The 25,210-nt window shown below is 33.9% G+C and overlaps 1 protein-coding gene across 1 annotated transcript in view; it reads left to right on the top strand.

Annotated features, from left to right (window-relative positions):
- Positions 1 to 25,210, top strand: part of TMEM26 (transmembrane protein 26) — a 43,334-nt gene that overhangs the window by 13,751 nt on the left and 4,373 nt on the right. The window contains exons 2-4 of the mRNA XM_045877908.3: positions 2,734 to 2,812; positions 9,349 to 9,462; positions 11,137 to 11,357. Of these exons, the coding sequence (XP_045733864.1) occupies positions 2,734 to 2,812; positions 9,349 to 9,462; positions 11,137 to 11,357 (414 nt within the window). The remainder of the gene's footprint in view (positions 1 to 2,733; positions 2,813 to 9,348; positions 9,463 to 11,136; positions 11,358 to 25,210) is intronic.

Raw genomic sequence — 25,210 nt, 5'->3', positions numbered from 1 at the left:
TCCCTAGATAAGAGAGATTTCTATTTTCTCCATAAGGTTTTTTGTTTAATTTCAGCTGTACAACTACCATGGCCAGCTACAGGGGAGTTAGAGAGAGAGGAAGGAGAAGAGGAAGCTTCTGATGGTGATTTGCTATTGATCACTTTGACGTGCTATCCATGTCACCAGTAACTCTACCTGGAAGCCTCCTAAAATTCCAGCAAATCCTCTCAGGTGTAGGGTTGGTTAAGAGGGTGGGACATATGGGGAGAAAGGCTACAGACTGAGTTGAATGTGATAAATTCCTGGGCTCTCAGTGTGATTGCTTCTTTCTACCCCCTTCTCATTTATGTCAAAAAAGACTATGAAGAGAGACTGAAGTGAGGGGAACTTTGTAGAAAACCTTTTGTTTTATTTTGAGGTTGTAGCGCAGGAAGAGAAACGGGAAGTGGAAAGACTAGAATATGGAGGCTTTAATGTCAGATTATGGAATTTAGATGTTCTGTAGCAGGTAACGTAGAAAATCTTGGATCTTGAAGTTTGTTGTTGTTTTTTTTTTTAGTGTTTTGTTTTGTTTTGTTTTGCATAACCAGATTTCTATTTAGAGGAAATACCTTGAAATAGGGTAGTATTTTTTTTCCAATTATAGAAATAAGTCTTATGCATAGAAGATGTTAAGAGTTGTTGTTTGTTTCATGTTTAACCTCTTTCAAGAGTTATTGTATGTTCAGTCCATGGTTTCTCTAGATATTCTTGTAATGGTATTTTTAGGGGAGTCAATCCCAAAATTAATTCCAAGGGAGTCAACAAAATTGCAATCCAGTCAACATTTGACATAGCCGAACAAACATTTACATATTCCAAATGTCCTTGCAACTGGAATTCATTTCCTTTCTCAATCTCACAAAGGAAATACTCTTTCCTGGTGTTACCCTTGATATGTAAGGTCAAGGAATTAATTTTCCCTTTTCTTTTTAAGAGTATGTTCAACATGGGGGCTTTTGCTATGTTGCTCTCTGTCACCCAGCCATCTTCCACCTCAGATTTCAATAATATCATGACCCATAACCTTTTGTTTCAAAATTGTTTTTTTGTAGGAAATCAAAGGTGGAGGAGTATCTCTATTAAATATTGATTTTTTAAAAAGACCTCACTTTCTTTTGTTCTTTCTTCCTTCTTTCCAGAAGCTGAAAGGCAGTATTAGTGAAAGGGTTAACAGCCTTAGAAAAGTCCATTCTAGATGTTCTCTTCCATTTAGGTTTGCTCACTTTTCTCTCCTGGATTATAATAATATGGTTTTAATACCATTTCATCTCAAATAATTCTATTTGTTGAGCAATTAACATTTCTATTTTTCAGGTCATTTTAAACCATCACATGCATATACTAAAAGTATTTTAATAAAATTATATTAACTTACAATTTTTTCTTTGAGGTGGCCTATAAAGCAATAGTCCAATCTAAAATGAAGTGCAATTTTAAGAAATGAATTTGGAAAGTATATTATTTTTATCTTATTTCAAATTTCTAAGGGCATATTTTCATTGTATAATGTCCTATAAAAATACTGATAGTAGTTAGTAGTTATCTATTATGGAATACTCACCTCTGCCAGGCACTGCTTTACAGAAAATATAGTAAAGACTTCTGTGAGATAAATGTGACCACTATGGACGGAATTGTGTTTCCCAAAAATTCTTATGTTGAAACTCTATCCCCTAGTATGAATCTTTTGAGACAGAGCTTTCAGGAAGTTATTAAGAGTAAATGAGGTCAAAAGGGTGAGATCTTAATCCAATAAGATTGGTAAACTTTTAAGAGGAGAAGAGAGAGATCTCTGTCTGTCTCTCTCTGCTTGTGACGTGCATGCCCCGAGGAAAGGCCATGTGAGGACACAGCAAGAAGGTGGCTGTCTGTAAGCCAGGAGGGGAGACCTCACCAAACTTCCCACCTCCAGAGCTGTGAGAAAATAAATTTCTGTTGTTTAAGCTACCCAGTCTCTGGTACGTTGGTACGGCAGTCCAAGCTGACTAATACAGTGACTGCCTCCATTTTGTGGACTGGGAAGCAGACGGAGTCACTGGCAAAACTGGTATTTGAACCTGAATATGTTTGACTATACAAGCCCACTCTTTGGACTGCCCTCTGAATTTTGAGCCAGAAAATAATGAATATAGATAGCTTTTTCAAACAATACCAAGCACTTCATCTGTTGTTGTTTGTTTGCATTTTTATTTTTACTAGGTTTAGCAGATATACGCAAAGTCAGTTGATTTTGCTCATTCCCATTCATCATCATCTGATTTTTGTGTTCTAGCAGGATGTTACTATTTGAGCTTTCAGAATCCTAATATTAAAAAGTGTAGCCAATCTTCCTGAAATTGCAATGTTGAAAAATCCAAGAAGATTTACTATTGCTGTATTTGCTTGTTGTAAAACATATTAAATACAAAATATCCAGTTTTGTGCCTGAAACTAGTTGGCAGTGTCCCATTAAACCATATTAAAATTAACTTCTATTAATTGGATTAGAAATTCAGTGAGAATGACAGCTGCTAGTGCCTTTTGCAGTTACTTCATTTCTCTATAATCCATATGGCAGAAATCACATAATGCTTTTTTCCCCATTGAAATAAACATTTGAGATAAAAAGGTTTGACTTGATGTGATCAGGGTATGTGTATTTGTTTTTCTTTCTTTAAAAAAAAAATCTTTTTGTAAAAACTGAACTATCTTTTTTCCTCTCTTTTACAGGTTTTCACCAGCCATATTTTTATATCTGATTAGCATTGTTCCATCATTATGGCTTCTTGAAATGCACGATGAGACCCAGGTATGTCCCTTTGGAAAGTAGGAAAGTGGAATATTCATCAGTAAACTGCTTTCATACCGTAATCCAATTTATTTCAGAAATGCACTACTCAAAGGAATTGCAGTTATCAAGAACTGAATAAGTAAGAGGCCATTAGCAAAAGAAAGTGAATTCATCATCTATCAAAACCAATAAAGATGTTACATTTGTTTAAGATTTAAGATTACATAATTAACAACTTACATTAAAGATGTTCCTAAGCCCCCCTGGCCCCCAATATGCTAGCATTTACATGGGGTAGAGGATGGTTGTGTGTAAAAATTTGGTTAACTTTGCAAATTCAATGAGTTTCTATATTGTCCTAAGAATGGGCAGGGCTCAATAATCTAGCATCCTATAAAATGACATTTTTAAAAGTGGCAAAAACTAAAAAGAAAGCCCATTGTCTAGACTCTGCTATGTAAAATGCAATCAAACTTGGAGCGGATATTTGAAACAGTCTGTCTTAAAATACAGGCCTTACAGATTAGAAAAGATTCCTTTTTGAGACCCCCATGAGCTGTTTTAGTGAAATAGGAATTCTACTCTGGAGCCAGACATGAAGGGTAAAGGAGAGGAGTATGAGACCCACCATTGGGAAAGGTGGGCTATATGTATTAGGATCACACTGACTTAAAAAATAAACAATGGTTTCCAATGAGAGTCCCTCACCTATATACAGAGAAAGAGCTACTAAATTTTAAGTGAGTTGCTTCTTACATGGGCAACTTTAGGTATCAGGATCTGGACTAGATTCACAATCTATTGCTATTACTGTTCCTGTACAACCCTGGAGAGGGCAGACTCCAGCAGATTACAGCCTGAACTTCACATCTTCTGGGGTCAGGTTATGGGACTATGTTACAGATAAGCGATAGTTATGATATAATATTATTATAGTACTTTCATTGATACGATGCATTACTCAAGATAAGAATTTGCCCCTATGCAGATTTCTTTGCTGCTGTTGATCATTTTATAGTAAAGTTAAGCCTCTGATGTATGTTTCAGATACTCAAACCTTATCTGGAAAATGCTTGCTCCAAATTTTAGGTACACACGGGGGAATTTAGGTGTGTGGACTATTTTTGAAGAATTCCACAAGCACATACCAGTAAAATAGGCATGAAGAAAACATTTATCTGCTTTAAGTCCCCTATTTAAAAAATATTAAAGTCATAGGCTATCTCTATGACTGTAGCAAAATATTTTTGTAACACTAGATTGGCTGGTTCAAGTTATCATGGTTTTTAAAACCATGTACCATAAAACTGTACCATAAGGAGTTAGGGGACTGTTTCAATTTCCTTACTACTTACTACTTTCAGGGGTATGGAAATAAGCTCTGGTGATTTGAATCATTTCTTTCCTTCACATCCAATTCTATAACATGACTATCATCCACAATAACAATTCATTTCCCCAAATGCTTTTATAATATAAATGCGTTGCACAATTAATTGATATACAGGTCAAATTCCATTACAACACATAGCATGCAACCAAAAGCTCTCTTTTTAATAAAAAAAGATTTTTGAGCCCCAGGCAGTACCTCTCTAATTTTCATACTACAAAAGAAATTGGACCTTTGTAGTAAAGGATTTGACTCATTTTGACACTAAGAATTAAAATGAATGCCCAAAGATTGAATTGGGCAGGGTGGGCAGAGGATGGAAGTAGAAAAAAGTAAGAGAAAGGGAGACAGAACAGTATTGGAATTGCATTTAAAGAAATGAGAAATGGCAAAATAAAGGGAGGTACAGCAATTCTCTTAGTCCATTCATTTAAAAAAAATTTGGTTGTGATAATAGCCACTTTTCCTTTCAAAGTATTTCCAAATACATTTTCTCCTTTATGAACTCAGCATATAAGTTAGGCGTGGTATATATATTTTTGTTTTATAGAAGAGGACCCGAGACTCAGAAAGGTTAAGTAATTTTCTCAAGGCCACACAGCTAATTACAATTCTGGGGCTTAGCACCTAGGTCTTAAACCATACTGCCTTTCTCAGTTATGTGTTCTGTGTTTTAGAGGAGTTCTCATCTAAATCATCTGATTTTTTTTCATGACAGGAGAGTAATTTAATTTCCTTTAACATGTTCAATTTATTCTACATCCTGAAGGTTCTAACCTATGTCTTGGCATTGGGAAAACATCCTGACCTACCTCATAAAGACATTCCTCCTAGGTAGGATCAGTTCTGTACCTTCATTTCTGCATCTGGCTAGGTCTACATGACTGGAAACAAGATGATTATGACAACAGTTATGACTGTAACTCTCAGGTGGCACAATTAAAGCAATGGAAACTTTCTGGTATTGATGGTATTAGGGTCTGGGTTGACCCAAAGGAATATTCTTGAAGCTAATAAGAGTTTTTAAGACACAGCCCATGAAAAAGTGGCTTGTTGGTACCCAGATCATCTACATGAACTCACCTATACAATGCTAAATGGAAACAATATCACCATAAAAACAATACAAGTCAGGTTAGGTTGTAGGAATCAAACCAGTTGTTCTTTGGAGTCCTAATGCAGCTACCCCTTGAAGGAAAATCTCATCAATTTGTAACAAGTAGAATTACAGGAATGGACTGGGACTCAGGTTGCAATATCATAATATGGACTACAAAGCTATTTGCCACTGCAGGGCAGATGACTTTTTTTTTTTTTTTTAATAATCAGATGTCTATGGATTTTTGGTGTTAAGGATGTTTAAAAAAAACATATCAAGGTCACCACTTTTAATAAATAGTCTCTTTCATGCCTACAGAATAAAGTGGTCAAAATTATTTCCTCTTGCCTATTTGATTCTCAAAAAGCCACTCTGCAATGAGGATTTGTTGCTTGGTTCAACGATTTAATTTTTTATCTTCATTATCTTTTCTTGGACTCTTAGCTGTACAGAAAAAAAAAGTGTGCAAACGGCTGGATTTTTGCTCTTAGAGATATGGTACATGGCCATTTTTCCTAAGTATTCTTGTCATTTCACCTATAACACTAGTTGTTTTGATGGGGAGTAGGAAAAAAAATAGCTTCTTAGACAGACTTTCTTTTTACTTTTTCAAGTAGTTTATAGAATGATCGATGCAGTATCCAGAGTAATTAAGAAAAATACACTTCTCACAACGTTAGTATTTTTTTAAAAATTAGTTTCTCTTTAAATCCAAATATGTTACATGGATATGCGGTGGTGGTGGTAGTGATGATAGTGATGTGTGTATATGTATGTCTATGTTTCAAAAGTATGTTAGCCCTGCAGGTGTTTAAAAAAACTTCAACTTTTTTTTTTTTAAAACAGCTTGTGAAATAATCATTAGCTACACTTATATTTTCAAGTGCTGCTCTTTTTCTCTTTTACATACTTTTTCTCTACCTCAGGTTCCCAGCATCTGGATAAAAATCATGCACAGTTCACTTGTAGAAATTTACATGCAAAACGAAGGAATAAAAAGGGAAAAACATTTAGTTTGGGTCTTTGTCAAATTTTCCAGAAACCTAAGTTGGACCTCTAAACTGACACTAAAATGTGTATTTTGATAGAGGTACATGTTAATTTTTTTGGTTGTTTCAGTGCTTAACAGGCAAGATTGAAGATGATTGTATTACCTACTTAAGCAAATGGTATTTTAGATAAAGAGCCTTCTGGACAAGAAATAAACTCTTAGAATAGATGTTTTGACCAGGATCATACATGTTTTAATGCTGCCATTATCTATTTGTTCTATAACTGGTCCAGGGTTCAAGAGAGAAACCCCAACTATCACTCCATGAATGGTACAGCTTTCAAATACCATTAGCAATTTTCACAGAACCAGAACAAACAATCCTAAAATTTGCATGGAACCAAAGACTCTGAATAGCTCTAAGCAACCTTGAAAAGCAAAAGCAAAGCTGGAGGCATTACAATTCCAGACTTCATGTTATATTACAGAGCTGTAGTAATTAGAAGCAGTATGGTACTGGAACAAAACGGGATACATAGATCAATAGAACAGAATAGAAAACCCCGGAATAAACCCATAATTATATCATCGGTTAATCTTCAACAAAGCAGGAAAGAATATCCAATGGGAAAAAACAGTGTCTTCAATAAATGGTGTTGGGAAAACTGGACAGCAAACTACAGAAGAAGGAAACTGGACTACTTTCTTACATCATACACAAAAACAAATTCAAAATGGATTAAAGACCTAAATATGAGACCTGAAACCATTAAATCCTACAACAGAACACAGACACTAAATTCTTTGACATCAGCCATAGCAACTCTTTCTAGATATGTCTCCTGAGGCAAGGGAAACAAAAACAAAAATAGGGGCACCTGGGTGGCTCAGTCAGTTAAGCAGTCAGGTCATGATACCAGGGTCCTGCTTCTCCCTCTCCCTTGGCTGTTCCCCCTGCTTGTGCTCTCTCTGTCAAATAAATAAATAAAATCTTTTAAAAATAAATAAATTAATAAACTCTTGGGACTACATCAAAATAAAAAGCTCTGCACAGTGAAGGAAACAATCAACAAACTAAAAGGCAATCTATGGAATAAGAGAAGATATTTGCAAATGACATATCTGATAAAGGATTAGTATCCAAAATATATAAAGAACTTAGAAAATTCAATACCCAAAAAACAAATATTCCAATTTAAAAAATGGGCAGAAAAATGAAAGGAAAATTTCATTAGCATTTTAAGAAGGAATCCTAAATGGCGTATATTTTATCACCAGACCTAAATGTCTTATTCATTATAGTCTGTGGTCAATCATTGGAGGTAAAGCCTCAGGGTATAGTCCAGATGCAGTCATTAAGTGCTAACTATGAAGGTTGAGAGGAATTCAGTGACTGCACATTTAGGTAACTGCTTTAAAATACATTTGATAGGGGTGCCTGGGTGGCTCAGTCGGTTAAGTGATCGACGGTTGATTTTGGCTCAGGTCATGATCTCAGGGTCTTGAGATCAAGCCCCATGTCAGGCTCCATGCTGAGCCTGCTGAAGTCTGCTTAGGATTCTCTCTCTCCCTCTCCCTCTGCACCTCCCCACCCCACCCCGCTCACATGTGCTATCTAAAATAAATAAATAAATAAATAAATAAATAAATAAATAAATAAATAAACAAACAAACAAAATGCATTAGATAGCATAAAGAAAGTGAATGACATACCCATATTTCTTAATTCTCAGCTAAAGGAATAGAGTAGTCCCCTCTTTTCCAGGAGGGATAAGTTCTAAGATTCCCCAGTGGATGCCTAAAAATGTGGATAGTACCAAAGTCAATATATACTGTTTTTTCCTCTACATACATACTTATGGTAAAGTTTAATTTATAAATCAAGCACAGCAAGAGATTAACAATAACTAACAGTAAAAGAGAACAATTATAATGATGTACTACAATGTGGAAGAAGAAATGGGCAGAAGACATGAATAGACATTTCTCCAAAGAAGACATCCAGATAGCCAACAGATCCATGAAAAGATGCTCATCATCACTCACCATCAGGGGAATACAAATCCAAACTACAGTGAGATATCACCTCACACCTATCAGAATGGCTAAAAGCAACAACACAAAAAACAACAGGTGTTGGCAAGGATGTGAAGAGAAAGGAACCCCTGTGCAATGTTGATGGGAATGCAGACTGGTACAGCCACTCTGGAAAACAGTATGGAGTTTCCTCAGAACGTTAAAAATTGAACTACCCTATGACCCAGCAATGGTACTACTGGGTATTTACCCAAAGAATAAAAAAACACTAATTCAAAGGGATACATACACTCCTATGTTTATAGCAGCATTATTTACAATAGCCAAGATATGGAAGCAGCCCAAGTGTCCATTGACAGACGAATGGATAAAGAAGATGTGGTGTATATATTGGAATATTAATCAGTCATAAAAAAGAATGAAGTCTATTCATTTTCAAGGACATGGATGGAGCTAGAGAGTACAATGCTAAGTGAAATAAGTCATTCAGAGAAAGACAAATACCTTATGATTTCACTCATGGAATTTAAGAAAGAAAACAAATGATCAAAGGAAAAAAAAGAGATAAACCAAGAAATAAATTATAGAGAACAAACTGATGGTCACCAGAGTGGAGGTGGGTGGGGGAGTGGGGGAAAACGGTGATGGGGATTAAGGAGTGACTTGTTATGATGACCACCAGGTGATGTATGGAATTGTTGAATCACTATATTGTAAACCTGAAGCTAATATAATACTGTATGTGTACTAACTGAAATTAAAATAAAAACTTAACAAATTCTACAGTTCTGCACAATGAACTTGGAGCATCTGCATCCTCATAGACTTGTGGGAAAATAAAACATGTATAGTTGACTTCTCATATTAATTGAAAAGTGGTTTTCTATCTTAAGACTATACTCTGAATTTTGGAAATATTTATGCATATTGTGTAAATCCACATATCTACTCATAATCTCTTAGATAATTGAAGCCATTTTAAATTCTACATATTGTGGGGTTTTTTTTAACATATTACTTTTTTACAAAATTCTTAGTACTGCAGTAGCCATTCTGAAGGAATGTCACAAAATACCAGCAGCAAAGAAAACTTCAATCAAACTCTGATATCAAGTGAACAAGCCAATGGAGCAGATGATCTCATTAAGACGGTGAGAGATTTTTTCACTGTATTTTAAAGGATCTAGCAAATCACCTTTTCATTTGGTGAGGATAACATGCTCTACACCTTTCAGCTCATTCTTTCCTAAGGAAATTTGCCAGTTGTTTAATCGTTTGGCTAAGGAATTTGCAAAATAATTGTATTTTTATTAATTAAACACATTTAATATGCGTAATAGTCATATATATCATATATATTAATAGATATATTTAACTTGCAGCATTAAGTAGCCTTTAACACTTAGGTCAGATAATATATGCACAAGGCGAGATACATATTATTTGTGAAAGAATGATAAAAGATTGGGATCTGGCCTATATATTTTTAGGTGTTATATTAATAGGGACGTTTTCCAGCCAAAAGAGAATCACTTCTTTGTTCTTCACTTGCCTGATATTTGTGAAACTAACCATAGCCTATTATAAAATGGTATATGGGAGAGACTCAAGGCCCAGACCCCTACCAATGAGCCACATTTTCAACAATGAGACAGATTATTGATTCTAAGAGGTTTAATTGAATTAGCCTTGGATTCTAATTTGAGCTCCAATCACAGCTGACTGATATCACTTTGAACAAGTCATTTAATCACTCTGTATCTCAGTTTTTCATCTGATAATTGAAAATATTAATATTCACCCTGCTAGTATGCTTCTTGTAAGAATCAAGTAGGATGTATGTGAAGTCTCATAGAAAAAATATGAAACACTGTGTAAATGAAAGATCATTGATCCTCATGCTTGGCTTCAATCAGGCTAGCATCCTGCCTTGTCTTTTATCCTCCCTTTACCTCTACACTTGACATCAGTAAGTAATCAAGAGGGGTAAATAGGTTTTGAACAAATGTAGTTAAGTTACTTGTATAAATCAGTTGGAAGCAACTATCAAAGTCACTGGAGACCTACACTCCTGTAGTCTTTAAAAGATTATAGCCTCTAAGGGCCAATGATATATTTTAAAACTTACTTAGAAGTTAAATGGGCAAGAGATATTATTCAGAATACATGAAAGGGGTGTAAATTTTTCTCCAAGTTCAAGATTAGGGGCAGAATAAAATTTGGTTGCTAGTTTATGGATTTTTCAATAGTATGTTAAATATTCAGAATAAAAATAATAACTATAGTTATTCTCTTTCTTTGTATTTAGGTAATGAATAAACATGATTATACATTTTCTCATTTGATGTAGTAGTGTTTTAAAGCAATAAAAAACAAGAGATCTGTACTATGTTAAAATATTCCCAGATTAATAAATTCAGACTTGAAATCCCTGAAAGAAAAATACAGATTTTTTTGTGATTTTAATATGGTATTTAAAAAGTTTTGCTGTTACTTTGTTACAGAGAAGAGTAAAATGAGAAATGATCTTTAAAACGTCATGAAATTGGCTCTTTAAATAGCAAATGCTACAATCCTACTAGCAAGTATGAGGTTTAAATTACTTCTTGTTATAAGGCTGCCCCTTTTTAAGGACCACATTAGCTTTTTTCCCCCACAGTGTCCAGTTGAAAGGAGTTTTACTTTCTTTAGTAAGTGAAGAATCATTTTCTGAAAATGACCTTCCATAAAAGCTAATTCTTGATTGAAAACCTTGGTGAAGGAGGCATCTCTCTCCAAGGTGATAGCTCACAATCTTCTCTCTGTATCACATTTTTGTTACATAGGCCAAGGGTTTTGTAAGTAACTTAACTACAGTATGTGAGAAAGTTTGGACTTTGGGACTCCATCAGACATTCCTGTTGATGCTCATAATTGGAAGATGGCTCCTACCCATTGGAGGAGGGATCACTCGGGACCAACTCTCTCAACTTCTCCTTATGTTTGTGGGGACAGCTGCTGACATACTGGAATTCACAAGTGAGACCCTGGAAGAACAAAATGTGAGGTAAGCAGGCCTACAAGGTCAGGCCTCCCACACTTGTCTATTTGTTCTATTATTTATATTCTGCACAAATAAGGATTTTCAGTCTATTATATGTCCAATGATAGAATCATAGAATTTCCTAATGTTCAGATGCATATTAGGTACCAGCCCAGTTTATATGTATATATATCTGAACTTCCTGCTAAAGAAAAAGGGCAAATAATATTTCCTTTGGGTGAGAACAGAAAAGCTCTACACTTCTGCATGACCATGGGTTAGGTGGGGCCATGGTTGTTAGAAAACCTCAGGAGGTGGAATGATCATCCATTGCTCCTCTCTCATGTTCTTAAGTGTCCTGGAATGTAGCCAATCATAAAATTCTCTTCTAGAGCACAGCATAGCTATAAGTCGAGGAAAGCACCTAGAAAAGACATAGAGAAATCTCTCCTCTACCTAGTTGGGAATTTATATTTCCTGGTGTGAATGGAGAATGGGGCAGATTAAGTTTATTTTACTAAATTTTATTTTTAGTCAGTTTTGTTCAAAGTGCCTAAAGGCCTTCTGGTATAGATGCATATAAATTAAAACTTATTGAGTTGGTACTTTTATTTTTGCCACAAGCAAATAAACTCAGAATCCATGATCACATCTGTTTATGGAACCACTTTCTTACCTTTAGGGATTTAAGTCTCAGTGCCTGAATGTACTTTCAGCTTGGGTTGTTTTGTGATATGCTATAAAAATAAATTGCAATGAAGCTGGCTCTTAATGCTACAGTTTACTTTATGCTGTGTTTCTCAAATAACGAAACATAAAGCCAAGCAAAATACACTAACTTACTGAGTAAACTTAGTATCCCAATTATAGCACAAAGTATATCTGTAACCAGAGGTTACCTTTACATGATCATTTCCCATTTCATTTATACTAATTTTTCTTATACTTTATTAAGTAGACATAGAATTTTAAAAAGAATCTAATTTAAGTTGATCCATTGTCCTCAAAACATTGATGTTAATTTTGTAACTTTAATACCTAATATTTGGTCAGTGCTGTGCATTGTAAACAAATTCTCAGATACTTTAAAATACTTGTAATATAATGGGATTACAAGAAAAACATGAAGAAATCATAACCAAGCACATAAAAACAGTAAATAACTACAGGCACAGTGACAGGGACATAAAAATATAACTATGACTAGCTATACCTATATAGAAATAAACACATACATGCTAAATATCTAGTGAGATGGGAGAGATATGGGGTAGGAAATGGAATATTCTGGAAGGATATGTTTCGTGGGGCCGGTAATTAAAATGTGAGAAATGCCAAATCCGGCTACTTAAATGGTCTGTTTATTAGGTCCATCCACAAATGACACCAAGGTGCATTTTATAGATTAGTATTTGCCAATAGATGTTAAATATTCAATGTTAATCATTAAAATCTTAATTTCCCAGAAAAAAAAATCTTTGAAAATCATGAGGTATTTATTCATTCATCAACTGTAGATTGATTATCTGATATGTACCAGGCAATGTGCTGGGTGGAGATTGGGGAGCAAATGGTAAGTGGTGAGAGAAATTCTGGACACACTGTCCTCTCCCAACCCAGGTGATTTCAATTCAGCAATTTCTTCTGCCACCTACAAATTAATCAAATGTTTCTAAAATCTTTTTTTTTCCTCATTTTAAACTTGCATTATATCCTCAGAAGCGGTCAAATAAAGAATGCCATGGTTATTGTTTTAAAATTTATTTTCAGGCTTCATGGTCTCAGACTGAAGTCATTTTATTTTTAATATAACTGCATTGTGTCAGTGTGTAGTCTCTACTCCCTCATGTCTCCATCACTACTCAGACTCCAAAGTCAAGACCCATAAAGAACCTAGAATTTTTTCTTCCTCTTAAAACCCACCTCCTGACTTGTAATTTTGTCACTGGTTTCATCTATACTGCAAGAATTGACACTGCAAATGTCGGTCTCTTCAAAGGAGAGACAAACTCTCACACTGCGGCAAAGCCTTCCCCTTTGGACTCAAAAAAGACAATCATGAAAAATAAATTTAATGTACTCATAAAAGATGTTCACTTGTAATAGCAAAGGAGGTTACTTCATTAGAACCCACTTAGCATTACCTATTTTTACATTTTATTTTCTATTTTATTTTATTCCATAATTTAGGCTGACAGATTTAGGAGAAAACCTTCTATAATGCATGCACTGCAACAATGTCTACCTCTCTTTCCTGCATCCTTGCTAAATACCTTAAATCCAATTTTTTTAAACTTAAGTCAATTTCTTTCCATATGTCAACTTTAAGTTCATTTGACTAATTCTTATGAATTTACATGGATTGTGAGATGCTGCAAATTTTTCTTAAGAGCTTGACTTTACACACCATAAAATTCAACTATTCTAATTCTATGGTTCAATGATATTTATTAAATTTATTGGTGTGCAACCATCATGAGAATCTAGATTCCTTGTGGCTGTTGGGAGTCAATTCTCACTCCTCCCACGACCAACCCTAAGCAACCCCTGATATGCTTTCTTTCTGTATAGTCTCCTTTTCCAGAAATTTCATGTAAGTGGGATCATAAAATATATAGCATTTTGTGTGTGACTTTTTCACTTAGCATGTTTTAGGATTCAGTCACACTGTTGTATGTATTGGTAGTTAGCTCCTTTTTAATTGCTGAATAACATTCCATGCATATACCACATTTTATTTATTCATTCAATAGTCGATATACATGTGTATTGCTATCTTCTTGCTATTAAAGAATGATGTTGCTTATGAACATACACTAAAATCCTTTGGAAAGATCGGTTTTCATTTTTCTTGGATCTATAGCTAGGATTAGAATGACTGGGTTTATGTTAGTACATGTTTAGCTTTTTAAGAAACTCCCAAACTGTTTGCCAAAGTGGCTGTACCTTTTTATATTCCAGTCCTTCACATCCTCACCATTTTTTTCAATATTTTGATTATGACCATTCTATTGGGTTCTTGTGGTATCATATTGTAGTTTTAATTTCTGTTTTCCTAATGACTAAATGAGCATCTTTTCATGTGCTAATTAGCTAATCCTATATCTTCTTTCAGTGAAGTGTCTGTTAAAATTTTTGCCCATTTTTTTGGTTGGATTGATTTTTTTGTTGTTGAATTATAAGAGATTGTAAGAGTTCTTTATACTCTGGACACAAGTCCTTCATTAGATACATAAATGTGAATGTGTGTGTGTGTGTGTTTTTTTCCCAGTATACAGCTTGCTTTTCATTTTTGTCATTTAAAAAGTCCTTTCAAAAAATTTTTTAATTTAAATTCAATTTAATTAACATATACTATATTATTAGTTTCAGAGGTAGAATTTAGTGATTCATCAGTTGCATACAACACCCAGTGTGCACTAGATCAAGTGCCCTCCTTAATGCCCATCACCCAATTACCCCATACCCTCAACCCACCTCCTCTCCAGCAACCCTCAGTTTGTTTCCTATAGTTAAGAGTCTAGTATGGTTTACATCTCTCTGTTTTAAAAGAGAATATTTTTAAAAATTTTTTATAAAGTCCCATGTATCACTTTTTAAAATTTTAACTAGTGCTTTAGGAGTCATATCTAAGAAATATTTTCCTCACCCCAAATTGGAAATATTTCCCTCTATAATATTCTGACTTGACTTTTGTGTAGCATGTTGTAAGATCTAAATTTGTGTTTTATCTTATTTTGTTTTGTTTGTGGAATTATCCCAGAACATTTTTTGTCCTAGCTGAGACCAATTGTCTCTGCAATATTTGTTGAAAAGACTATCCTTTCCCTATTAAATTGCCTTGATATCTTTGTCAAAAATCAGTTGGCCACATATGTAAGGGTTTTTCTAAACTTTCTATTGTATTCCATTGCTCTATATATTTATCCTTATGCCAGTACCACACTATTGTGATAACTGAAATTTTATGGTAAGTTTGAAATTAGATGTTGTAAGTCTTCTAACATTGTTCTTTTAATTTTGGGGCAGGGGGGCTATTCTAGGTCCTCTGTATTTCCATTTAAGTTTTATGATCAGCTTGTCAAATTCTACAAAATAATCCTGCTGGAGTCTTGATAAGGATTGTATTAAATTTAAGCAGCAATTTGTGAAGAAATGACATCTTAATATTAAGTCTTTTAATGTGTGAACATGAATTATCTCACCATTTATTCATATGTTCCTTAATTTCTCTCAGCAATGTTTTGTAATTTTCAATATGTGGGTCTTGTGCTGATTTTCTTAAACTTATTCTTAAGTATTTTTTTCTTTTTGATATAATTATTTTCTTAATTTCTTAATATCATTTTCATGTTTTTTATTGCTACTACACAGAAATGCAATTGATTTTTGTATGATGATCTTGTACCCAGCAATAATGCTAAACTTCTTTATTAGTTTTGTAGATCCCTTAGGATTTTCTACTTATAGGATAATGCCATTTGTAAGTAAAGGTAGCTTTCAGTCTTTCTAATGTGTATGACTTTAATTTCTTTTTCTTACCTTATTACATTGGCTAGAATTTCTAGTACAATATTAAATAGAAATATGAGTGGGCATTTCAATCTCAAAGGGTACGCATTCTGTCTTTCACTATTAAGGATGATGTTAGGTATAGGTTTGCACAGATACACTTTGCACAGATACACAGATCAGTTGGAGGAAATTCCTATTTATTTCTAGGTTATCGAGGGTCTCTTTCTTTCTCTCTCGCTCTCTCTTTTCTTTCTTTCTTTCTTTCTTTCTTTCTTTCTTTCTTTCTTTCTTTCTTTCTCTTTCTTTCTTTCTTCTCTTTTTTGGACATTGGATTTTGTTAAATTCTTTTTCTATTTTTATCAAGATTATTATGTCATGGCTGTCTTTCATTCTATAAATATGGTATATTATATTAACTAACTTTCAGATGCTAAACCAACCTTGACTTCTTAGGATAAATCTCACTTGATTATGGTGTATGATGGTTTCAATGTATTGCTGATGTGGGTTTGCTAACATTTTGTTAATTTTTATATCTATGCTCATGAGCATATTGATCTATAGTGATATTTTCTAATGATATCTTTTTCTGGCTTTAGTATTAGGATAATACTGGACTCAGTGAATACCTCAGGAAGCACCCCTTCTTTCTTTATTTTCCAAAAGACTTTGCAAAGGATTGGTATTTACCTATGAAGCTATCTGGACCCAGGCTTTTCTTTGGGGAAGATTTTTACTACTAATTCAACATAATTATTTCATTATAAGCCTATTCAGTTATTCTATTTCTTCCTGAGTTAACTCTGATTACATTTTTCTTTTTTTGTTCCTAGGAATTTTTCCACTTCAAAGAAATTATCTAGTTTTTTATATAAGGTTTTTAATACTAATTTTTTATATTATTCCTTTAAACTTGTGTCGGTTTCTATAGGGTCACTTATTATGCCCCCTTTTATATTCTGAGTTGGTCATTTGTGTCTTCTCTCTTTTTTTTTTCCTTTAGAATTATCAATTTTGTTGATCTTCTAAAATAACCAACTTTTGACTTCATTGATTTTTCTCTATTGTTATTCTGTTCTCCATTTCATTGATTTGTGCTCTGATGTTTCATTTTTCCTTCCTTCTACTTGCTTTGGATCTAATTTTCTCTTTTTTCCCTTAGTGTCTTAAGATGGAATCTTAGATTATTGATTTGAGATCTTTCTGCTTTTCTAACATGGTGTTCAAAGCTACAGATTTCCCTCTAACTATTGCTTTATCTGTGTCCCATAAGCTTTGATATGTTATCTTTTTGTTTAATACAGTTCAAAATATTTTCCAGTATCTCCTGTAATTTATCCTTTGGCCTATGGATTATTTAGAAGTAAGCTATTTAATTTCCTTATGGAGATTGCCCAAATTTCTTTCTGTTGTTTTCTATTTTAATTCTGTTGCAGTCTTTAAATTATTTTAATCCTTTTCAATTTATTGGGACTTATCTTATGGCATAGCATGTGGCCTATCCTGGAGAATGTTCTACATATGCTTGAAAACAATGTGTATTTATCTGTTGTTTGGTTGAGTGTTCTGTAAATGTCAGCTGTGTCACATTGGTTATTAGGTTATTTTACTCTTCTGTATCCTTACTTTTTGTCTAGTTGTTCTATCAGTTATTGAGAGTGAGGCATTGAAATCTTCAGCTCTAATTGTTGAATTATCTATTTCCTTTTCCAATACTGTCAGTTTTTGCTTCAAGTATTTTGAGGCTCTGTTTTTAGGTGTGTATACTTTAATTTTTTAAAACATCTTCCTTAGGTAGTAACTATTTTTCATCATGAAATGTCACTCTTTTTCTCTTCAGTAATATGTCTTGTCTCAAAGTCTATTTTGTGTCATAATGAGCTTAGGTACTCTATTCTCTTATGATACTGTTGCCATGGGATATTTCTTTTTCCATCCTTGTACTTTCAAACTCTTTGTATCTTTGCATCTAAACTGTGTCCCTTATAGACTACATATAGTTGGATTTTCATCTTTTTCCCCAGTCAAACCTTGTCTTTTAATTGGAGTGTATATTAGTTTCCCAGGGCTGCCATAATGAAATACCACAAACTGAAAGTCTTAAAACAACAGAAATTTATTTTCTCACAGTCCTCAAGGCTGAAAGTCCAAATCAGTGTCAGCAGGGTTGGTTTCTACTGGAGGCTGTGAGGGAGAATCTGTTTGGTGCCTCTTTCCTGGATTCTGGTGGTTGCTGGCAATTCTTAGTGTCTCTTGGCTTGTAGACACATCACTCCAATCTCTGCCTTTGTCTTCACATGGAATTCTCCTCAGTGTTTCTTTTTTTTTTTTTAAGATTTTATTTATTTATTTGAGAGAGAGAGAATGAGAGAGAGCACATGAGAGGGGGGAGGGTCAGAGGGAGAAGCAGACTCCCTGCCGAGCAGGGAGCCCGATGCGGGACTCGATCCAGGGACTGGATCATCATGACCTGAGCCGAAGGCAGTCGCTTAACCAACTGAGCCACCCAGGCGCCCTCTCCTCAGTGTTTCTGTCAGTGTTTGCACATTTTCCCCTTCTTAGAGGGACACCAGTCTTTGGATTAGGACTCAAATTAATCTAATATGACTTCATCTTAACTTGTTTACATCTGCAAAAACTATTTCCAAATAAGATTACATTCTGAAGTCTAAGTAGACATGAATTTTGGGAAGACATCATTCAACATATTACAGTGTATTTATTCCATTCATATGCAATGTAACTATTGATTTGGTTGGATTTCTATCTGCCATTTTGTTATTTGTTTTTTTCTAAGTCTTAAGTCTTTTTCATTCCTGTGTTACTCATTTTCTACTTTAAAAATATTTTTAACAAACAATTTTAATTGATTTTTCATATTATTTTATTGGTAGTTACTATAGGGATTACAATATGTATTTTAAGTCTTCATATGCTACTATAAGTTAATAGGTTCATTTCTTCTCCCTCTTTTTTGCTATTGTCATTACATTACATCTTTATATGTTATAAACCAAACAATAGTTTTATAATTATTTTTATAGACTTTAATATTTTTAAGAAATTAAGAAAAGAAAACATATGACTGTATATTTATGTGTTCTCTTATATTTCCCCACAAGTTGAAGATTCTCTATTCCTTCTTGTGAATTTGAGTTACTGTCTGGTATCATTTCCTTTCAGCCTTCTTTTACAAAGGAACAAAGACTTCCTTTATTGTTTCTTCTAAGGCAAATCTGCTACCAACTAATTCTCCCAGTCTTTGTCCAGAAATGTGTTTATTTTGCCTTCATGTTTCAAAAATAGTTTTGTTGGATAGAGAATTCATGGTTGTTAATTTTTACTTCAGCATTTTACATATATAATTCCACTGTATTCTGGCCTTCATTATTTCTGATGAGATGTTAGCCATTGTTGTTGTTGTTGTTGTTACCCAGTACAAGCTGAGCCATTTTTCTTTTGCGGTTTTCAAGATTTTCTCTTTCTTTTTGACTTTCAGTCATTTGACTGTGATGTGTGTAGGTGTAGTTCTCCTTGCCTTTAACCTTACTACAACTTTGTTGATTATTGATCTTGGATCTGTAAATTATGTTTTTCCTCAAATTTAGGAATTTTCAGCCATCATCTATTCAAACATATTTTCTGGTCCATTCTCTCTTCCTTCTTCTGAGACTCATATTACAAATAAGTATGCTTAAGTGTGTTCCATAGGTTTCTGAGACTCTGTTTTTTCTCCCATCTGTTTTACTCTCTTTTCATCAAATTGGGTAATTTTCTTGATTTATCTTCCACATCACTGATTCTTTCTTCTACCATCTCAAATGTAGATGTAGACTCAAATCGTAGAGTATACCTACTGAATTTTTCATTTTGGGCCCCCTATTTTCAACTATAGAATTTCTATTTAATTATTTTTAGAACTTATATTTCTTTATTTAGATTATCTATTTGTTGGGTCATTGTCATCATATTTTTCTTTAATTTGTGGAACATAGTTTTATTTTATTTTTTGATCATATTTATAATAGTTGCTTTGATGCCTTTGTCTGTTAAGCCCAACATCTGGACCCCATTAGAGTCAGTTTCTATTGACTTTTTTTTTTCCTGAGTATAGGTCAGTCATTACTGGTTTTTTGCATGTTATATATTTTTGGTGGAAACAGAACATTTTAGATTATATTTTGTAGCAATATATTATCCTCAAGCTTCCCCTGTACTTTAGGCTTCTTGATGTTGTTTTTGTTGTCTCAAAAAATTGCCTGAACTTAATCTAAGGAATCTCTTCCCTTAGATTGTAGCCACTGATGGCTCTGTTTTGTTTTTTTTTTTTATTCCTTCTTTTGCTTGTTTGTTTTTAGCATGGCCTATTAGGGTTATACCTATAACTACACAGCTTGTGATTAGCCAATGATTTGGACAGGATTTGTAATCAAACACTTCAAGCCCTTATGACCTTCACCCTCTGCCAATGGATCTGTGTATGGGTTGGATAGCACATTTAAATTCAGAAAGTTTTCATATATACTCAGTTTTCAATTTCCACTGGGTTTTCTTGGATCTTCCTGGCACATGTCTGGTGTACATGAAGTGCTTATCTAGCCCATCTAAGGCTCTCTTATTTTCAAAATCTCTCCATTAAAATTCACGTTAGTCTACCATTCACCCCAACTGGGATTGCAACCATAAAGTAGCAAGGCTGTGGGCTCTCCCATTCATTTCCAACCAAGTTGATTACTCTTACTGACCACACCTCTAAGCATAAGATTTCACAATCTACTCCAAGCCAAGTCAGCACACTGTGGCCATGAGGGGACTCTGGTTTTCATTGTCAAACCCTCCCCGATAAAACTACTACTCTGACTGACCAAGACAGCCTTAACATTCCTCTCAGTTTGACTAAACTTTCAAAAGGTCTGTTGCAACTAATGAATTGTTGAACACTACATCAAAAACTAATGATGTACTATATGTTGGCTAACTGAACATAATAATAATAATAAAGAATAGTTACATGAAAAAAATTAAAAATAAAATCTTTTAAAAAACTAAGTAAAATGAGGGTAATGGTATTAAATTAAAAAAAAAAATTTAAAAAGGTCTGTTGCTGAGTATAGACCTTTGTATTCCCTTTCCTTACAAAATTTACAGTTATAAGTTCTTTCTCTGCCCCTTTGAGATTAAGTCTTCTCCCAGGCTCTTTCTTGTTTTACTACCCAGAAATCTTTCTAATGGATGTAAGAGTCATCCCTTTGAAATATGATCATCAAGAAAGATAGCACCCCTATCTCTTGGTCTCTTTGTGATGTTAGAAGCCTAACTTATGTTGGTTACTGCCAGGAAGAGCCAACTGGTTATTCACACATTTAGAGATAATCTTTAATGTGCAGTCTTTTTTTGAACACAGATCATTTATTAAGGAGAAAAAAAAAATCTGTTCTTATAACATTACTGTTATCTCACTGTATTTGACCACACAAAGGAGAATTTTCCTATGTTTACACTGTGTTTGTTTTTCATTTAACTCTTTTTGCTCTTCTTCTAGGGTAGGTTAATACTTCATTTTCTCATTTTCTTTCTCTCTCTCTCCTCTATCTTTTTTCCTTCTCTGAAGAGGTTTGTTGGATGATTTTCTAAAAACTAGGTGAATTAGGGGAGTCTGAGTGGTACAATCAGTTAAACTTCCAACTCTTGGTTTCAGCTTAGGTCATGATTTCAGGGTTGTGAGATTGAGTCCTATGCCAGGGCTCTGCACTCAGTGTGGAGTCTGCTTGAGTTTCTCTCTCCCTCTCCCTCTGCCCCTCTCCCTGTACTCACACACACTCTCTCTCTAAAATAAATAAATAAATCTTAAAAAAAATAAAAATAAAGATGAGGTGAATTCTATCCACTGATTATCTCCTATCTACAGGAACATTTACATGTCCAAAAAGAAATAGTTAAACAAATTAGCAATGTATGACTTTATTTTTACTTTACACCCAATAAATTTGGTGCACTGATCTACCAAATTCAATCTTTTATCCTCCTCATTTTCCAAGCAGAGAAATGATACTCACATATATAATTATATTTGTCAAGATCTTTTGTCTCTTTATGAATAGAGTCCATTGTCTGCTTACATGCTTCTCAGTTGACATTTATGAAGACATTACACATGAGAAAATGGGGTGAGACAATTAGGCGAGACAGTTACACAATGGAGATAATGTTGGATAAATTCACTCCAAAATTCCTTCACATTTTGAGTGATTGCCGTTTAAGCTCGGTGATTCATTTACTTTCCTTTTAACCTTCCCGAGTAACTTTTACTATCTGACTTAGTACAAATTTGTCTGCTTCAGAAATTTTCTGGCCATTTTTTTCCAAAGTTATTTTTGATAAATTTACTAATATGTTTCTCAACACTCACATTTTCCTATGTTTTGTGCATGCTCAGATATTTGCATGTGCAAAAGATATATGTTCATTATTGTAGTGTTAGAATCTTACTTAAGGCTAGGGATTGTTTATTATTTATTCTTATTTTGTATAATGATAGAATTAAAACACAAAGCATTTAAGAAATATGTTCACATAGTAAAAATACCACTGCTACCATTACTGTTGCTGCTGCTGCCACTATACTACTAGATAATGGTCATTCATCTGTTTCTGTGCTCCAAGTACTGTTATAAGGGTTTTAGTTGTGCTAAGTTACTTAGACTTTACAATATACTCTGAGGTAGATACTATCATTATCACCATTTTATAAGCTGAACTGTGGCAGGCAAGAGAAGTTGAGAAAATCTCAAGGTTACATGGTAATAAAAAACAACACCTAACTTGCATAATTAGTCTGTTTTGAGTGCTGTTCTAAGAACTTTATATGCTTAATATATTTTCATAATGTACTTAATATAATTATCATATAAAATCTAGGAGCTATTAAATTATTATTGTTATCCTCATATTGAATAGGGGTAAACTAAAGCATATAGATGTGAAATTATTTGTTCATGTTCATGTAGTCAGTAAATATCAATCTGGGATTGGAAGCCCACATCCTATCTCTCTGGCGAAGGTTGGAGCTAGTATTTGAACTCCAGCAACCTACCACCAGACCTTATGCTTTACCACTGATTTCTGCTGCCTTGCAGACAAATTGCACATGAGTTTTTGGTAGAATTATTGAGGTTTGGGATTAGAAGAAACTTCAAATTAGCCATCTATTGAACAATCTATTTTACATCTGTTGCAAAATCCTCTCCAGAATTTTCTCAACAAGTTTTTGTCCAGACTTTCTTTGAAAATTTTCACTAATAGAGACTATACTAACCCCAGGGCAACTCATTCCATTTTGAGTTGATATTATTAGAGAGTACTTTTCTCTATTGTGATAAAATTTGCATTCTTATAGGCACCATTAAAATTCTTTGAATCTGAATTGGACTTCTGAAGTCACAAGAAATAAGTTTAATTCCTTTTCCACATGATAGCCTTTTAAATATATGAAACTTCTTTAGCTATCCCACATATAACATGGCTCTGAAATCTCTATCCTAGCCTCTCTCTTTTGGACCAAAAACTTTATAAATTTTCCTCCTAAAACATAAAGCACAATACATAATATTTCTGATATATTCTGAACATTATAGAATACAGCAGGGCTAAAACTTTCTGTTTCCTTTATGGAAATAGTATAGTACCGTGGTTAAAAGGGTGGATGCTGAAACAAGCTATCTAGTTCTGACTTTTGCTTCCAACATTTACAACCACATTACTTTGGACAACTAGAGTTTCTACAACTCTATGCTTCAGTTTCCTCACTGGTCAAATAGGGATAAGTATAACTATTTTGTAAAATTGGTATGAGAATTAAGTGTGATCATAGTTAAACCATTAGAAAACTTCCTGAAACAGCATGAGCTCAGAAACTGTAGGTAAAATTATTTAAAAATTCAGGCACTTACTGGAAGTCTATTATGTATAGACATTGACATTGCAAAGATGGAAAAAAGTTATAGACTGCATTCCCTAGGTATCTCCACTTAAAATTCTAGACTTTATACTTCTTATGAAATGACCTATGATTGCATTTGATTTTGGAAAATCATAAATCCATGTCATACTGTGGACTTAAAATTAGATAATAGTAAGGGAAAATCCTTGAGCCTTTTTTATGGCAGCTGCTGTGAAATGTTACCTCTTCTGTCCTATTCTAGGTCATCCAGTTACATCTTGTCAAGATCTTTTGAGATCCTGATTGTGTCTTCTGGGGTAATGGCTTCCTATCCAACCTCCATGTCATATGTGCATATGAGAAGCCTTCCATCAATGTGGCAACCAAGTGATTGGTGAAATGTGAAGTGGAATAGAATCAAAGGCAGAGCCTGCAGCAACCCTTAGAGAGCTCCCTTTGGGGAGTCGTTTACACAGTTAGGAATCCACCTAACTGTGCTTACACCCAGAACATTTCTTAATCTTGTTAATAAGAACACTGCGGGAGGCCTTTTCACCAGCCTTATTTAAACCCAAATGTCTAATATTAATTTATATATCATTACTTGCTTGGTAATCCTAACTCTATTGAAGAGAGAGAGAGAGAAAATCTTAGTATGCTGAGTGTAATTGTTCCAAGTAACCTGTGCTAATTCCTAGTAATTATTGTCTTCTATAAGGGCTTTTAGAAATCTTCTAAATAACCACTTATATAACCTAACTAGGGATTAATAGTAAATGTGCCTTTGGTACTTTAAGATACACTTCTGCTTCATTTTGAAAATTAAGACTTTGTATATTTATTTTGTCATCACCCTTGTCTCTGCCATTAACTGCTAAGATAATGATGGCTTAGAAATATCATTTACAATTTCTCTCATAGTTTTTGAGATCTAATTTTTCCAGACCTCAATACTTGAAGCATTTAAAGATATCCCTTACAACCACCTCATTTATTTTGGTTTCAACTTCTCCTCCCTGATGCCTTTCTATCCCTTTCCAATCTGAAAATCCCTCTTGACAGAGAAGTTGGCAATAAAATCTGCTATTATACCACTAATCTCAAATTGCTAACTTCCTTTGTATTTTTGCTAAAAAAATAACTTTGATATTTCTTTTATATCCTTTCTATTTGTATAACATCTATTCTTTCTGACTTCAGTCTTCAAAACCATTCTCCTAGGTCGATGACATTTGTATATTTGCCAAGTATGGCCCTTCTTTTGTACATTCAATAATTCCTTCCACAAATAATTGTTGAGTGTCTACTATTTGCTGTTCTAGGCACTGGGAATACAATAGTGAATTAAACTGTCATATTCCTTGACTTACGTCCTAGTAAGTGGTGTAAATTTTTTATTTTTGGATTTATCTTCCCACTTTTT

This window comes from Mirounga angustirostris, unplaced genomic scaffold (genome assembly GCF_029215605.1).
Source record: "Mirounga angustirostris isolate CCGP_5_RB_7025 unplaced genomic scaffold, mMirAng1.0.hap1 SCAF_6, whole genome shotgun sequence".
Taxonomy (NCBI): domain Eukaryota; kingdom Metazoa; phylum Chordata; class Mammalia; order Carnivora; family Phocidae; genus Mirounga; species Mirounga angustirostris.
Note: the sequence above shows the minus strand (reverse complement) of the source record. Positions and strands in the feature narration are given on the sequence as shown.